The 18,265-nt window shown below is 38.7% G+C and overlaps 1 protein-coding gene across 1 annotated transcript in view; it reads left to right on the top strand.

Annotated features, from left to right (window-relative positions):
* KIAA1549L (KIAA1549 like) overlaps nt 1-18,265 on the top strand; it is a 125,672-nt gene that overhangs the window by 89,940 nt on the left and 17,467 nt on the right. Inside the window, exons 15-18 of the mRNA XM_035550330.1 lie at nt 3,358-3,536; nt 5,181-5,398; nt 10,380-10,509; nt 15,506-15,853. Coding sequence (XP_035406223.1) covers nt 3,358-3,536; nt 5,181-5,398; nt 10,380-10,509; nt 15,506-15,853 — 875 coding nt within the window. The remainder of the gene's footprint in view (nt 1-3,357; nt 3,537-5,180; nt 5,399-10,379; nt 10,510-15,505; nt 15,854-18,265) is intronic.

Genomic DNA, 18,265 nt, shown 5'->3' with positions numbered 1-18,265 from the left:
TGGCACGAGTGGGTAGCACCATCTGCTGGCATCACCTTCTGGAAACAGTGCAGAGCTACACTGAAAGTGAAGACTGTAGCGTGCCTTAAGCAGCATTAATCTAGAAATTTTTTTATACTAAGAGCTGAAGTAATGTGGAGATGAACCTTCAGTGATGGTCCTGATCTCCAAAAACCCAGTCGTGCTGATCTTCTTTACAATTGTCACTCAACCTGAATAAATGATTGCTCTGGATATATCTTAACGTACTTCAGTCACAGAAAGATTAGGAAGAGTAATTCAATCTCAGTGGATTAAGTGGCAGGAGATATCTAGCATGAGATATTTCAAAGAGGGTAAATTGCTGTTAAGTAGGTGATTAAGTAGGTGGTTTTTTTTTTGTCATTTTCTTCCACTAAACTTTTAAGTCTCACTATGTGTGCATGCACACAGTGCAATCCATAGCTGGAGGAGCAGTGAAGCTATGAAAATGGTTGTATGCATCTGTTCAAGAGAAGAAATTAAAAACATCACTTTAGTTATGTATTGCTAATTATAATAAGCAAGTGTGCTTATGGTGAGTGACTGCACAGAACATCTGGACAGTTTGCTTAAATTTCCTGTGACCATCCAGCTGAGGTATTCAAAGGGTTGAGCTTCCTTTGGTCAGTTCATTAAAGGTTAGGAGTGGCTGTGGTTCTTCTGTCAGAAACACTAGCTGTGAATTCTTCCCAAAAGAGACAGATAGGAGCAAATATTAAAATTCCCGCAGTACTTGCTTATGGTTCACTGCCAATCTAAACTGAAGCAGCATGGCAGTAAGTGCAGATCACAGATTCTTTTATCACACTTCAGTGAAAAAAGGACAATGGAAAAAAACTATTTTTACATTGTAAATGCCATTTAATGAACAAATGGTAAGCTAAGGTGGAATATTCTTCCAATTTCTAGTCCCATTTGGCTATTATTTCCAAGCAAACAGCACTATACTAGATATAGATGTGCTCAGAAATAAGAGTGCAGATACTGAGAGTGCTCTTCTGTGTTAATGTACCAAATCAGAAGTAGCTGTCGTCTGTGATTCATGACTTCTTCTCTTCTCTTCTCTTCTCTTCTCTTCTCTTCTCTTCTCTTCTCTTCTCTTCTCTTCTCTTCTCTTCTCTTCTCTTCTCTTCTCTTCTCTTCTCTTCTCTTCTCTTCTCTTCTCTTCTCTTCTCTTCTCTTCTCTTCTCTTCTCTTCTCTTCCCTTCCCTTCTCTGCCCTCCCCTCCCCTCCCCTCCCCTCCCCTCCCCTCCCCTCCCCTCCCCTCCCCTCTTTCTTTTCTTAAGTGAGTCTTAGAACCAGAGGAATTCTGTTGATTACGCAAGCCTCCAGGTTTCTGATCCTGAAACAGTGTCTGAAGAGACAACCTGCACTCTGGTGTCTAGGACACATTGGGGTGGGAAGAGCTGCACTTCTTGGTGCTTTCTATTTGAAGTAGGAAACACAGAAGATGTTTGAAAAGAATCATGTTTTGCAAGTTGATGCTTAGCCACCTTCCAGGGGTTTTGTACATGCCTGATTTAAACAAACACTGACTCAGCAGCCAAGGAGAAGCGATTCCCTGACTTTTTCGTACTTGAGCCACAGGTGAGTTGTGGCAGTCAGGAGAGATGATCTTTGCTTGTGCAAAATACAATTAAGACAACCATTTCCTCTCCTGGAAGTAGTCCTGTCACCACTGAGGTACCCTGATAGAGTAGCATGGAACTTTCAGTAGTGAATTACAGAAAAAAAAATCTCTTCCAAAACTGCAGCTGGTGACTTCCCTGAGAACTGAGCTGATTCAGGATACCCAGAAGGAAGAATGTGCGTGCTTCACTTGTATAGCCATTGCTGTATAAATGCTTTCCTATTCAGGTGCTGTGTGTGATAGGCAAGTATCTCTTTGTTCATCTGATTTTGCCTGTATGAAGCCCTGGCAGCATGGTGGTCAGTGGGAGCCTGGCAATTAATTTCAATGAGCCAGGCTTGTGATCTGCTCACTTTTGCAAGCATACAAATTGAGACTTTGAACAACCCCAGAAGGAACGAGGGGATTTCAGACCGACTAAAGGCTCTCTGTCATATTTGGACAGGCCCCGGAAGCCGGAGGGACAATATTTAATGACACAGTGATTTAGCCCATACAGTTCTCAAAAGCTCAAGAAGCGTCAGCTCCAGTCTGCGCTGAATACAGACAGGAAGATAATAAGCTTACTCAGTGGGTTCATATTTTGTTGCCGCTGTCAAATATTTACTTATCAAAATCATTGGCTGTCTAAACTGCTGAGTTTATACAAGTCCATTGTAATTTGTGCAGTGATTAAATATTAAAACAGAGTGTATTTTCAGAGGAAGTAAATTTAGAGCAGACCACTTTGTTCTATAGCTGAGGATCTCTCTTCCTGTCAGTTAGGAGACGGAGCAAGCATTCTTCCCTTTAATAGCACAATTATTCAAAAATGTTTGCAAGAATCTCTTTGTAGCATTTGTGCTCAGGCTTTCGAGTAATTCTTTCATTCCAAAATGAGGATAAAGTTAGGTTTAAGACTCTACAGCTGACAAGGTAGTGCAGGTTTACAAACACAATTTGGGGTAGAAGGGGTCTGTCTGTATGTGAAAATTATCCATTTATATGGAAATCTGAAAGTGAAGGTGCTTCACCATGCCATTTAATTTTAAAGATTTTCAAATCCTTCACCTATCTCAAGAAATCTAGTGGTTTAACTTTACAGCCACTGGAGATACTGCTTTACAAACCAAAAAATAATATGAACTTGGATGCCATTAGTTTCTTCAGCATGTTTTAACACACAACAGTAGTGTTTTCATTTTAAACAGATGGCAGTTTTAGAATTTAAAGCATTTGCTCAAATCAGTAGATTTATTTGTTAAATTTTGAGAATACCATGCTTTACATTCTAAGACACTGAAAAAGAAGCATTGTCTGCTTAGATCTGGTGAAACTACTGATGCCTTGGCACAGGGACACTTCCATGTGTGTGCATGTAACATCTTTTCCATGTGAAACCTAGCAAAAGATGTACTTTGAGTTTCATTGCCAGTTTCAGTTTTCTGTGTCATTCATCTTTACCTTTTTCTTTTCATCTTATTAGTGCAGATTGGAAATAAACTTTTTTTTTTTTTTTTTGGTGGGGGGAATAATGCCAGGTAATCATTCGAATACGTTATGTTAGCTGTAATCTAATGGATTTTTTTCCAGTGTAAATGTCTCCCAGGTCTGCTCCTGGAGTGTACGGAGTAACATTAATCTAAAGCATGTGCTTGCTGAATTTCATCTTTAAACATGCGGTAAAAATAAATGTCTTTGTGCTAAGTAAGTTTGATGTACTTTAGTTCCTATCAGCGATGAAGAGGAAGGAGGCATTCTCTTTGATAACATTGCCAAATCTGCCATTGACCCCTTTGACACCTCTTCTGGATCAGTACAGCTGATAGCTATCAAACCCGTGGCACTGCCTGCTGTTCATGCTGCGTCAGATAGGAGCCAGGAATCTGCCATCATTAATGGAGAGGTAAGGACCACCTGATAAAGTCTGCAGTTATTTCCTTGGCTACATCCAAAGGTGGCACAATCTTAAGCCTGTTATAATTGAGGACTGGTAGGAACTTTTCAGCCTGATACTATATAAAGACCCATTAGCATTACGAGCTCCAAGGACCGAGAATTTAAGATCTGTTTTCATAATACATCTTTGAATGCATGTAACCTTGGAAGAGGCAACTTTCTGTATTCCTGCCTTCTCAATATCCTTCTCTTTTATCATAAACATTTTAAGAAAATAAGCAATAAAGGCAGAGAGCAGACTAAGTTCTTTGTCCATGTGAATTCTGAGGCTGAACTTGGAAATATATGTAGATCATCTGGGTCCCAGGCTAACCTTTCTATACTGAGCAATACATCTCATTCAAAGGAAGAAGGGATGAAACCAGGACCTTGGCTTTGCTTAGTCTGCACTCCAGCCTGTGCACAGAGGGTACAGATGTTTCTTGGGAACAAGGTGCGATGGCACAAGTGTCTGATCCCAGTGCTGACCAGAACCATGCTTTGACTCCAATACTTGTATGATTATTTATGTTTTTATGAGATCTAGTTGAATGGTCCGTTTACGAAGGATTTTTGATTATATATAGTTGTTAAATGAAGGATTGAGGATTATATATAGTTGTTAAACATGACGGGGACAAGCCAGAAAGGTTTCTTGTTTGCAAACTTGCCCTCCAACAGTCATTTACAGATCAGCCAGAATCTCCCTGATGCTGTTTAAAAAACACCTCTGAGGGCTGCTGCCAGAAACACAGTAAAAGATAGTGTCATCACTTTCCTGTGTGGGTCTGGTTTAGAGCAGTCTGTTGTGCTCTGTTTCATACTTGCATGAAGCCCGGATGTGCCACACAGTTTCTAAACAAATTCAGCGTCTATTTTCTGTGAGTGACATTCCTGGAGCTGTGCACTCCCCTGTACATAAGTATCTTGGAAGTTGTGAGAAGATTATAGAATTTGACTCTGAAATGAACAAATCCCAAGTAAATTACTAATTTTCATGTAACTGACAATATTAAGCAGGAGGGAAATCTTCTTAATACTTAGGTGTGTCCATAGGAACCTGACCTGCACCAGGTCAGACCAAACAACCTTTTATTTTATGATTATGTCTCTGACAGGGGCCCATAACAGACTTGTAAGAAAACCATACAAGTAAGAAGAACATGTGATGATAGGTATTTCACTAGAATACTTCCCCAGCCATCAGTGATGACTTATTTAAGGTTTTGTTTAGCCAGAGGTGATGTCTCAGTACTTCGTGGACCCTACCAGAGTTTTCATCAGTGAGTTCTCCCAGTAGTGCCCAAAGGCAAGTACAGCTTTGGGTCACAGCAGTTGGCTATCATCATCAGTGTTTTTCTTCAGTGGGTGTATCTGAGTCACTGTTGTGATGGTACATAGTTTTTAGGCTAAAATTATTTAACCATCTGCCAAGCCATAAAAAATGCAGCAACTCTGTTCACTTGCAGTTCCTCGCTGCTTACAGATGGCATGGTGTGGTACAAAAAGCGCTCTGTAAAATGACACACGAAGCGCATCAAACACGCTCTAACAATACCATTTGGAAGTAGTCAGCCCAGCACCACCCGTTAAATGTCTGTTTGCCTTGTAGGTGAACAAGGCTTTGAAGCAGAAGTCCGATATAGAACATTACCGCAACAAGCTGCGCTTGAAAGCCAAGAGGAAGGGGTACTATGATTTCCCGCAGGTTGATAACAACAAGGGGCTGACAGACAGAAAGAGGATGTATGAAAAAAAGCAGAAAGAAATCGACCACATTTTGGATCCAGATCCAGATGTATCATCTCCGTTTGCTGAGCCTAAGAACAGGTGAGACTTTTTACATGCAGTTCTTCCTCTAGGAGGAAACTTGCTCTCCAGGGGTTGTAGGGAATCAAAATCTTAATGAGGCAACTGTTATAAGATCAGCTGGTCCCTCCTACTTCATGAAGAAAATTGATATAGCTCATGATAATTTAAGAAAGCATGTAATTTGGTAAAAGTGCAATGTTGCTAAAAAGCAATGGAAAGGCAAAGAAATAAGGGAAGGGACTGTTGCAAGTTCTTTTGAGTCATTTTCCAAGAAAGGTAAATAGAAAAAGTAGTAGTAATTCCTTCAGTAATATAGAGAGTGGACTTAAGCCAGGAAGTTAGCATCCGAATTAATTCTTTTCCAAAGTTCAGTCAGTGGTGTTATTCTTTTTGCATAATTTTAATCTGACTGTAACTATTGCAGTAGGCATAAGGGAACACAGCCAGTACATTGCCTATGTATTTCATTAAATCCTGCAGGAATATCTCTAAGGATGTGTGTGTGGCTGTGGTTGGTGACTGTCCTGTGCCTTAAACAGAGAATGTCATAATTTTCTCATCTGTGACATGAAACTGGCATGTTGTATAACAGTACTAAGGTTTGATTAACACTTCATTGTCTCTTGAAGATAGCATACCAGTAGTATTCGTCTCCCTGTTTTAGAAATGCGGGGGCAGCGTAGATGCTGACTCTGCCTGAGTAGGTGGGTGGACCTGCTCTGTCACTGGTGCTCCCTGAAACACAGGCTGACACATTCAAAAGAGGAGATTTCAACAGTCCTACCCCAGTGCAGTCCCAGAGAAGGATGGCAAAGCATGCATATGCCTCCTTGTTAGGGGTGGTGGAGGTGTGAGGGGGGAAGTCTTATTAAAGAGTGTGCTTGTCATTACACCGCCCACCATGAAAGCTCTGGTTCTTGCTATCATCAGGGATCAGCAGTAGTTGATCCATGGAAGGAAAAAGATACTGAAGTACATTTCCTTTGGAAAAGGCATTTATGCCTTGAGGTATAGTCTTGTATCCCCTCTCCTGGAAAGTTCAGACCAAAGTTTTCATATAGGTGTAAATCGTGACTGCAATCAAAGCATCAGTGATGACACAGTCTTTGCATGCAGTGCAACTTCAGCAATTACCCTTGGGGCATAGAGATGAAAAAGACTGTAATGGGAATTATGAAAGCAGTGTTGGCTCAGAATATGGGCAAAAACTGTGATCTGATGTACTTCTACAGGCCTAGAGTTAAATGACAGAATGTATACTGCCCTTGATGGGTTGTGTCTCTGTGTTGCACTGTCCACTGAAGAAAAAATGTATGTTATGTCCTTGCTGGAGGGCCCACAGCATCATTTCCTTGTGCAGTTTTCTAGTGAGAAAGGAGCAAGTTGCTTCAAATGCACTGGAAAGTTAGGATACTGAACCTGTAGCACACAGGAGTCCCGTGCTGTCTGCACAGTCTGTCAAGAGGATATGAGTGAAACAAGTAGAAACTTTTATATGGCTGTGCTGCATGTACAGTGAAGAACTGAGGCATTACTTTGGATGTTTATTGTGTATCACATGCCATGTAGGAAATGTTTGAAACATTCACACGTGAAGCTTTAATGCTAGCCATCTGCTTTTTGTTTAATATACTAATGTTTGTTTGTTCGTGTGCCAGCGTGCTGCTGAAAGGTTCTGGAAAACATTTTTTTTCTGTGTGCTGCTGTGTAAATCTGTCACAGTCTATTTGAGATAGTGAGCACTAGCATGATAGAAACTGCTTGAAGGCAGGTATAGTGCTCTAGAGGAATGATTCCCTTCTGTGGCTGAACCATAAAAGGCTGACTTTTGAATTTACTTGTTGAATGTCTATAGCCCTACATATGGAGAGAGAACCATTTCTGATGCTTTTTGCTGTAAGATACTAAGCATTTTGGGAACTTCACAGATATTTCAGAACTTTTTGCAAACAATTATGTTCCAAAGTCTGTACTAAAACTGCCACACACAGACTTCGAGCTGAACGTAATGTGCTGCAACACACGTCACAGCATTGTTGTCTTTGTTTTTTAAGTAAAAGTAAGATAGCTAAAATAACATACTTCTGGATGGAAACCTTGAATAAAACTTAAGGGTAGTGTGGTTTATGTTATTGGTAAATGAATCAATAAAATTGTGTTTCTGTAAAGAGATAAAAATGCTTTTAAAGTAACCTAGGCTAGCATAAAATTGAAAAGATTTGATTTATAATGTTTTCTGCTTTGTATCATTAGTTTGTATCATTACAGTTACAGCAATTAAAAACGTACTTTAAAACGCTTTATACTTTTTAAAAATAATATCATTTAGGAGTAAATCAAAGATTTCAGAGTTTCCAGGGAAAAGGCCTATTGTACTTTTTTCTGTTTTGCATATATTCCACTGATTTAAATCATGTTATTACAGCATTTCCAAAACATATCAGTTAATAAAGATGCAGTTGATTACATTATTAGAAATTACCTTTACATTTTGGTTCTCTTTGAAATGGTATTGGAAAGTGATTTACAAAACAGCACCTCTGTAAATTTGATTTGTTCAAGAACAAACAGCTTTGTGCTCTTAATTCCATTGAGTCTTCTGTACCATAAAATTCATGTTTTAAAATGTTCCGGTTGTGTTCCCAGAAGGCACTTGCTAACCCATTTGAATGCCAGTTGTTAGCTCTCATACCTCCTTTCTCATTAGTAAAACTTCCTTACATGAGCTAATTGGCAATCTCAAGACAATTTTTAGGAGCTTACTGATGATACATACTATTCTGGGTTATTCCTTAATAGTTTGTAATCAGGTCAAGAATCTGCATGTATTAGAGAGGTGTGTGTTTGAATCCCTTAGAAGATATATCACAAGCGCATCAACCAAGTAGTAATGGACCTATAGTAAATCATGTATGAAATTTTAGAGACCTTTAATGAAGGAACATAAAGATCGTCAGATATGATTTACTTAGTACTTAGTTTAATCAGAAGTATGAAACTTGGTCACTGTTGTTACCTTTTGTCGTACACTTTTATCCTTCCTGATTCATGTGCATGTCAGTCTTTCTGGATTTTTGAAAACTTGTTTCTGCCTGTTGACCTCAACCTCTTGTCTTCTACCTCCTAGATGCCCTGGATACTCTGTAGGAGCAGGTCGTCAAAATCTATTTAAATACAGTGGTTTTGAATTTTTCTTTATAAATCTCTCCCAATTTAGTAATAAGAAATATTACATTTCTCCTTTTTAGGACAAATGTCCTTTATTCATTTTTGAACTTGTCAAAAGTAAAAATGAACTTGGATGAATGTGATACAGTAAGGATATTTTTATTTTCTCAAGCATAACAGAGCAAAACAATGTTGTTCACACATGACATTACTACAATACTACTACTTGGGTAGTACCAGCTACCCAGTACCCATGACAACCTTGGGAAAACAAGAATTAGTGCAAGTTTCCAGTCAGTCTGTGAGGATTAGTTGGGAACTGTTAGCTCTAAGTGCCAGAGGAAAGAACAGTATCTCCTGACAAGTGTGGATAGTTGTCCATCTGACCTGAGTGCAGACACTGGAGAAGTCCCAAACTTCCAATTCTGGGTTGTTACACCTTTGCTGTATCTCTTACCTGTTGAGCACAGAGACCAGGGCTGGGGTCCAGTGGTCCCCTGTTCATGTTAGGTATCTAGCTGATAGCACAAAGGAAGTATTTTGGTGTAAACAATCTTTCATTGGTCTCTTTGAAGAAATTAGGATAAATCTTACCTTGCAAATGTAGAATGAAAGCATGAATTCAGACAGAATAGTGCAAGATTTGTTACTTCACTGTGATCGCTGTCAGGCCCCCTGTACAGAACAAGCAACACAGACATGTGAGATGGCCTGATCTACTTTCAATAATTGGAATGGAACCATTTCCCAAAGCAGAAAAAAAGAGCATGACCAGGCAAAGATAAATTCATATTAGGCCTTAACAACGTTGTAATTACAGTGTTAATCAATGAAACTGGCATGTAATTATTTGACCTGTTAGGGGGACCTGTGATGGGAGGAGTGCTTCTCTGATATATGCAAGAAAATGACTACTAGCCAGATAAACTATGGGAACAGCATCTCCTACACTTCACTGGTTTAGAGGTAACCTTAAAAGATGCAGTTTGATGAAACATGAAGTTCCTGTATCACAACTTGGCAAGAGCTACTAAGTACTTATTTACAGATATGTTCTGCATCCTACAGAGGAATGCTATTTTTACTGTTTTTTTATAACCAATAGCAAGGAAAGAAATGATTATGTCAGAAAGACTAAAGAATATTTGGGATATTGAATGATATGCCGTTTTTCTAGTTAGCACCTTTGCTTCCCTTTGCTTCTGAGCTCATGGTGGCGAAAGCTTGATGTTTAGAGATTTCTTTGCCCCAGTGCTGCTCAGAGCTATGTTGGAAGCGGTTTAATCCCAGAGAGTATAGCTCTCTATTAAAGCTGTGGCCAGTTACCAAACTGGCTATTTAAAAACAGCATCTTGCAGGCAGTTCCCTCCCACTCTTGCCTCCTTTCCCATACACTTTGCTGTCTGTTCATTTCAATGGAGTGTTGTTCCGCTTCTTTCTCATTACTCAGGATCAGCAACCAAAATCTCTGCTCTGCATCCGAGTGTGTGGAAGGTGCTATTATTTTTGGCAACAGCACATATTTATTTTTTATTAATTCAAGTCATCCCAGCTAAGACTAAGAGGGTTCTGATATCTTCTTGGGACATATTTCATCTGATATGCTCCCACACATGATGCCTGTGTCTTTTATTTAGTTATATTTTATTTAACAGTAAACAAAATATATGTTATCTTTATAATGTACCTGATTTCTAGGAATTCCATATACATTAAAAGAATATCCTATAATAATAAAATGACATTTTTATGAACCTTATAATTTTAGAATAATCTTTTATTTTGTTTGTATGCTTTTTGGTTTACTGTTTTCTTGTTTGATGTTTTCTAGGCAACAGATGAAGAACTCTGTATACAGAAGCAGGCAGTCTTTGAACAGTCCTAGCCCAGGAGAAACTGAGATGGATCTTCTAGTGACTCGAGAAAGACCTAGGCGTGGAATCCGTAACAGTGGATATGATGTAAGTTTATTAGATATGTCCAGTGAACTTTGCTCAGCAAAGTCTTAGCCTATTCCTGAAAACAGGAAACTGTTGATAAGCTCCAAGTGATGGTGCCCATGGGTACTTAACATTACAGTACGTTATGTGTACTCAGCATCCTGAAAAAGGCTTAGGATACTCAGGGCACAGACACTTGAATGTACTTTATAGCTGCACATCATTTTACAGTCTGAAAAGAAACGAAAACAAAACATTCTCCTTGAAACTCATATTTCACAAAAGTATTGATTTTTGAATTTAGATAGTTCTTCCAAATATGCAGCTACTTATAGGCCACCGATACCTTTGTTGTAAGTAAAATCCACTGTTTTTTTTTTTTCTATATCCCTTATGCTGCTCTCTTGATTCAGAAGAATGGACAACCAACTTGTAGGAATTGCGCTTAAGTCTAGCTATGTGGAAATCCCCTAGGAACAGCTATTGGCCACACTCTCATTCTCCTCTTACTATATCAGAACCGGGAGAGCTTTGAATAGGTAAATGTCAAAACCAGCCAGAGTAAATTCTGCACTGGTTTGTGGTCTGAGGAACTCACACAGCCAACATAAGGCTAAATTAGTTGTCTTACATAATCTGAACATACACTAGTTATAAGTTTACACACCATACAACCAAACTGAAGATACAAGTAGCCCAAAGTAGAATTTTTCAGTCCACCTTGTGTACAAAATGCTCAGCTGTCCATGAAGATGAATTTCTAGAAAAGGTCTAAGCATTTCTGGAAAATAAGTAAGTTCATCTGGTGGTTGTTCATTCTCTAAACTGTAACATGTTCTAAACAAGCATTTTGTAGGGGACTTAACTGTTAATTCTCTCAGCTGGCAGGGATATATTTTTAGCAAGGTGAAGGAATTCACCAAGGTGAAGGAATGTGTTTGGGAAAGTTTAATTCTTTTACAGAATTATTTGGGGTATGTTGTATGTGTCAGATTTCTTAAGGGATTTCCTGTATGTTGACACTTCCCATCAGATTGTATGAGTCATGTTGTGCCATGTAATTGGAATGACTGCCTCGCTGCTTTTTGAGGCATTAGAATACAGTGCAGTTGCCTGGAAAAACAAAGGAATAGCTGTTAAAAACCTAGAGTTGCAACAAGCTTTACATTTTGCAAAAAGAAGAACATTTTTTTCCCCACTTACATGTTTCCTTTCGTATTTGAGTTTTCTTAAAAAATGAAAACATTGTCAAGCTGGACTTTCCCGTGCATCCTAAAAATCATATGTTTCAAGAAAATCATGGGATTTTAAAATATGCTAATAGCAGGTAGTTATTCATAGGTAAAATCTTCCTGAAATGAATATTGAAAGCATTCTAGCAGCAGCCATGGCCTCCTGCCACTAGTGCAAAATGAATATGACATAAGTATTTAGCTGGAGATTTTAAAAATATATTTGAGTAAGTTGTGTATATTATAATGTATAAAAATAGATTTTCAAGAAAGTTTGCTAATAGCCCTGGAAGTAGCGTAATGAGTTTATTATGCACTTTCAAAAATGTACAGTCTCTGACATCTGTGCATGTTGCACCTAAGTTTGCCTTTGCCTTTTGTTTTACATTGTAGCAGGGAGAGTTGTCCCTGACAGAGTCTTTTTCTAGTGATAGGTTACATAAAATTCTCTTTGCCTGATGTGCTGCAGATTCACTGCAGTGCACCTCTTCTAACAGTGGAAGTATTTTCTGTCTGAAAGCAGAAAAATGCCATGGGAAAATGGAACAGGATGTTGAAATCTAGTTCCCCAGCCTCAGCTTGCAGCGTGGGCTGATTTCCCTCGCTCCCGTTCGAGCTACCTCGGTGCTGTGCCAAGCATCTGACAGGCTTGGTCTCCCAAGATACCCACAGGCGCTTAAATCTATATTCATGCATGGAATCCATGCTGATCTCACCCGTGGTGCATCTAAACACCCCTGGAAATCTGACCTCTGGAGACAAGCCTACTTCAGACAGTTGCAGCTGAGGCATTGGTCCAAAAGAATTCTTTTATTGGATTGTTTTCTTTAGCCATTAAGTTCATGTGGCAGTTTTTTGAGAAATTGGGTTTGAAAGATCATGAATGATATAATATACTTATGAATTAGGGCTGCTTTTTATGCTGAACTTTGTGTCCTTACTTTTTTTTTTATCTAATAACATCTCATACAGCTTTTTGACATCTGCTTTGTTGTTCTAAAGGTTCCACCCTTCTCAGACTCCTGCTAACCTCCTCCCACTACATTATTTAGCAGCAAGTTCCACCAACTAAATGTGAAATTTGTGCTTTATAAGCAGTTCCAAATGATCCAATTCATGAATCGGGTACCTCAAGTTATCTTCAAGTGACAAGATTTTTACAGATAAATAAATGGCATTCTATTTTTCTGAGCTGTTACCAGTCTGCCTAGGTTATGTGTTGAAGTTTAATTTCCCAACCATGATAAATGGTGGTGGATTTTTATTTATTCTTTTTAATAAGAAAAGAGATTAAATTTTCCCTTTCTTGAAGAAACTTAAGAACTGCTAGATTGGTATGGACAACAAAGTCATAAGAGTTTATGCTCTATCTGATTTTGCATTGCTCTATAAATAGGAGAGGGAAGTGAGAGCTCAAGATCTGCCGTTCCATACTATCAATGCTTCTTTCTTCTTTCTTTTTTTTTTTATTATTTTTAAATGGTTCCCCTTACATAAAAATATCTGATATTTCAATTATGGTTGTCTAAAATACTTAATTCTGTATAATGATTTCTGTGGTATTTCTTTGAATCACGGTCCAGTTTCTTGAAGCTAAAAACTGGTCAGAAAATAAGGTCAATAATTACATCCCTGTCTGTATAGAATGTGTAGCTTTTTGTAAATTCTACTGTTTGATGTTCTGAGTATAGTATTTAGCTTTATAGTATCTTGCTGTAAATGGATTATTATTGAAGATCACCTTTTAGTTTTAAATAATCCCACCAGGGTTTAGTATTGTTACCTTTACCTAAGTAGGTCAAACAAACTTTATTAACATCTTTATTACTTCCAGCATATACAAAGACAATTACGAGTAGAGCAAATGCTGTAATGGAAGAGTCTAGAACCTTTGAGCTTCTGATGATCTTTATGCTAGGGCAGAAAAAAATTAATCTGGTTTTGGTGTAAAAGGAAAAAAAACAACCTAATTATAAAAGCCTAAGAGAGCGATATGCAAAAGAATTTACTGGTGCACCTTTACTTACAGGCTGCATTAATATAATTATATCAATAAGCTTCTGGATTAATGTTTACACAAAGGATTTTACTGATACAGTTGCAGCAGAGTTGTACCAGAAGTGCATAAACTCTGCTTCTCCATACAGGACTTAATTTTCCTTCTTCATGTTACTCTTATTCTTTGTATTATATAGTAACTATGTCTGAACAATATCCAGATTTTAATGTTAACATTAACATAGAATGGTGTCTGTTTACAATACCCATGTGTTTTGATTGTTATGAAAGCAAATAAAATGCATCAGAAAGTGATAGGATGAATTGAAATATATTTTAAAACTTGAGTACTATTAACTATCACCAGTCTCCTCCAAAATCTTCATGCCAACTTTCAAACTGATAAATCAAAGCTGGCTTAATATTGTGCCATTATTAAGAATCCATTATTCATATGATTTATTTTAGACATTATTTTCTTTTACTGGACAAGATTAAAGAATCTAGAGCTGTAATGGCTTCACCAAGGGGTTGTAGTATAAAACCTGATTTATTTCAGGATTGGGTACTAACAGGTCTCTTGTGGGATTCCATTCACTGACATTTTTACAGTCATAGGGATACAGAAGAACTATGGCTGTTAATCATTCAGTTGGGACAGTATGATTTCAGAGTCTCTTTGGTTGCACTTATTATCCTCGGAGTAACTGTAGGAGTATCCTAGGAGAGAGGCTGAGGACACTTTTGTCATCTAGTCTGGAGAAGAGGAGGCTGAGAGGCTACTTCATTGTTCCCTACAACTTCCCAAGGGGAAGGAGAGAGGGAGGTGATGGTATCTTCCCCTGCTAACTGATGACAGGATGTATGGGAACGGCACAAAACTGTGCCAGGGGAGGGCCAGACTGGGCATGAGGAGCAATGTCTTTACTGTGAGGGTGGTCAAACACTGGGACAGGCTTCCTAGCAAGGTTGTTGATGCCCCAGGCTTGCCAGTGTTCAGGAGGCACTTGGATAATGCCCTCAATAACATGGTATAACTTTTGGCTAGCCCTGAAGTGATCAGGCAGTTGGACAAGGTGGTCTTTGAAGGTTCCTTCCAACTGAACTACCCTACCCTGCGCTTCAAGTTAAGCTGCATGAGTACTATTTGCTTGTTAGGGCACCTGCTTTGTTCGCTGTCTCTACGTTAGTTTTGGATAAATTTCTATGTAACTGCTGTCTGGCTAGGTAGGATGACTGAGCTGGTTTGGGACATTTTCTGCAAAAGACAGAATCTATCCTGTGACGTCATTGGTGGTGCTCCTGGCTTAGAAATTTCAGGAGAACTCCTAAACTTTAATTATTCTGAAATCTTAATATGTGTGAGTGAACAAAAGAATTTCAGTCTGTGTAGCTGTAACAAGCAGCTGCTTGTAAGCAGTCCTTCTCAGTGATGGTACTATTTAGGGATCCATACTCCTCCTGGTACAGTTGATACTAACAACTAAGAAAAGAATTTCAACATTAATTCCAATTGTTTTTAAGTGAATCCTTAACAATTTAATATGTTACAGATTGTCCCTGCTAGTTTTTGCAGCAAACAATGAAGGATATGAAAGAGTCTTTGAGTCCCTGGCTATTGTCCTTCCCTGCATGACATAATTCCTTTAAAACACTTGTCATGTGTCTATACTGTAACAAGTCCTGACATTGTATGTTATATCTCTGTTTGAGAATGTTTTGTGTGAAGCAGCACAAATACTGTCTTGTAAAGCTTTACATATACATACTTTTACTCCATCCAACAGACTGAGCCCGAAATTATAGAAGAAACAAATGTTGACCGTGTCAATGAGCCTCGGAGCTACACCAGGTCCCGTCAGGCCAAAGGTCATTCAGAGACCTCAACTTTAAGTTCTCAGCCCTCCATTGATGAGGTTCGACAACAGATGCATATGCTCTTGGAAGAGGCTTTCAGCCTGGCCTCTGCGGGCCACGGAGGACAGAGCAGGCAGGAGGCCTACAGCTCAGCACCACACTTGCCCTACTCAGAGGTGGTGACCAGCGCTCCTGGTACCATGACCCGACCTAGAGGGGGTGTACAGTGGGTACCCACATACAGACCAGAAATGTATCAGTACAGTCTACCAAGACCAGTAAGTGAAACTTCTCTTTAGTATACTGTAATAGCATAAAGATAGTTCTACTCTGAGGCATATTTTTTTAAAGATGGAGTCTCATTTACATGCTTAAAAACCAGGTGTAATGCCATGCTTATGGTAAATAAGTTTGGATAGTAGGGTGTATGTATATATCCTCACACATATGCATCTTGTGCATGAACTCTCTTGCTGCTCTATTTTAGCAGCAAGGTTGTCTTGTCTAAGTTTTGCTTGAAAGAATGGGCTGCACTAAGCTCCAGACTGTTCAGTAGATCAAGAACTGGTTTGCATGTCTCCTCCTGTTCACTGAATGCATATTTGGAATCGGTCTGGTTTTGTAAAACAGATATATACATAGCTGGGTATAAAACGTCCAACACTTCTGCACAAGTTCTGCCACTGAGGAACATCATACCAAGACAGGGACCCAAGTGTAATAATCCGAGTGACCTGAAACATGGGCTGATACTGACAGTCTTACAGTTACAGCTATTGGCGTGGGACTCACGAGATGGTTCAGGCCTGAGGGTTTCTTGGTTGACCTTATGTAAGTCACTTCTTATGCTTCACTTTCTAACCTCAAATTGCAGCTAACATTTCCTTATCTTACAGAAGTAATAAAGGCATTAAGAATTGATGTCTACGGATGTGATTTGTTGGTGATGTTTTGTAGGTATCTAGACAGTAATAGCAGTAGTACTGTGGGTATCCTTGGCAGGTCAAGCTACTCTTGAATTCCCAGATACTGTATTCTGAAACTTAGCAAAATCTTTTTTTTCCACGTATGTCAGGTACAAATCTAAACCAAGGATGATTGCTTTCAGATGAGAAATGGCCCATTTGTCAATATCAGTGTGAAAAAAAGCCTTATTAAATTTAAGTTGTTCACTTTAAGTTTTTTTTTTTTTGTCAGAAATAAATTTATTGTTTTGAAAGAACGAGTCCCTAACTGGCTAGAATAAGAGAATAATGCAGAAAAATGTCCTCAGTTTAAAACAACTATTACTAAGAATTCTTTCCATGACAACAAAAAATACGTTAACGGTTGCTGCTTCTGAACTATTCTAAACATAAGTGAAAGCCAATGGCACTGCCATCCGAGGTTCATGCTGGTACTGTCTAAATCATGCTAAAGGATATTTTTGGCTCTTTGAAATTGGTCTGAAGAACTTCATGTATGGCTTCTAATCATATTTTATGGTTTGAATTTGATTAGGAGCTTAAGAGACAGCTAATAGCTAGTCAAATTACTTCGACACTTGAGAAAGTCTTTTTAAAAGGAACTGAAAAACCTTATATGGTGACAGATTTAAGAAAATGTAATAGCCATACTTTTTTGGTGAATGCTTCACTATTTTCTGTTCAAGACTCATTACTCAATCATCTGCATGTTTTAGGACCTGTAAGCATTTGGTTTTCTTTCTGGGGTTTTCAAGATAGTGCTAAAGAATTCCCCAAAGACACTTATATTTTAATTGATTGCCATGGGCTAGGATAGTCACAGGCTACTGGAGCTTGGATAAAGGCTGTTAATTCATAGTTTTCTGCTGATCAGTTTCCCAAATATAAGCTGACTTTAACTAATTTGTTTACCCATTTGTGCTCAAATGGGGAGGAAGGGAGGATTGCAATTGAAAAAAAACAGTTGAGATGTGTGTGCAGATTGACCTGTGTGCTGGAAAAATATGCAAGAATTGCTGCTCTTGACATCTTAGCACCTGTTTGCATGCCCAGGATGCCTCTGTTTGGTAATTCTGGAGGTGCTGAAAAGGGGAGCACTCGGGAGTGGATTGGGCCAGGCCATGCACAGGTCTGACAGTGGGGCAGCAGTGTGTTTGGTGGCTGTAGCGGAGGTGTCCAGCTAAGTGAGCAGAGCGATGAGTGAGGAGCTGCTGGCAGGCTTGAGGGTGAGAGGTACGCGAGCACCAGGATGCTTGTTACACAGGGGAGGATGTTTACTCTACAAACAAGGTATTATTTATTTTTGCCTTTTTAAAATTCAGTTATTAGTTGCAATTAAAAGTCAACATTAATAATGCTATTATCATTTGAAATTTGGATTTAAGAGGATTTTCCTGCTTAGATGGAACAAATGCAGACATTGGCTTTACTTATAGGTCTCTAGATACAATATATGTATAAAGATCTTCAGCCCATCAGTCTCTTGTAAGATCTGGGCCTTCATAGTCCATACATTGGACTCCAAATTTTTACAAGATCCCACAAATTTCCCAGTAACTTGAGTGCACCCTTCTCAGAGTCATCACTTACATGTTATTATTGCAAAGATGTTTCATAGGAGATACAAGTGCTGTATAAAATTTGTAACGTAAATTTGTAAAAATTTGTAACATCCTCTACCTTTATAATGGACAAATAATAAATAGGTTGAGGCAAAACAACAAA

This window comes from Cygnus atratus, chromosome 5, assembly GCF_013377495.2.
Source record: "Cygnus atratus isolate AKBS03 ecotype Queensland, Australia chromosome 5, CAtr_DNAZoo_HiC_assembly, whole genome shotgun sequence".
NCBI classification, from domain to species: domain Eukaryota; kingdom Metazoa; phylum Chordata; class Aves; order Anseriformes; family Anatidae; genus Cygnus; species Cygnus atratus.
This window is presented reverse-complemented; position numbering and strand designations above follow the sequence as displayed.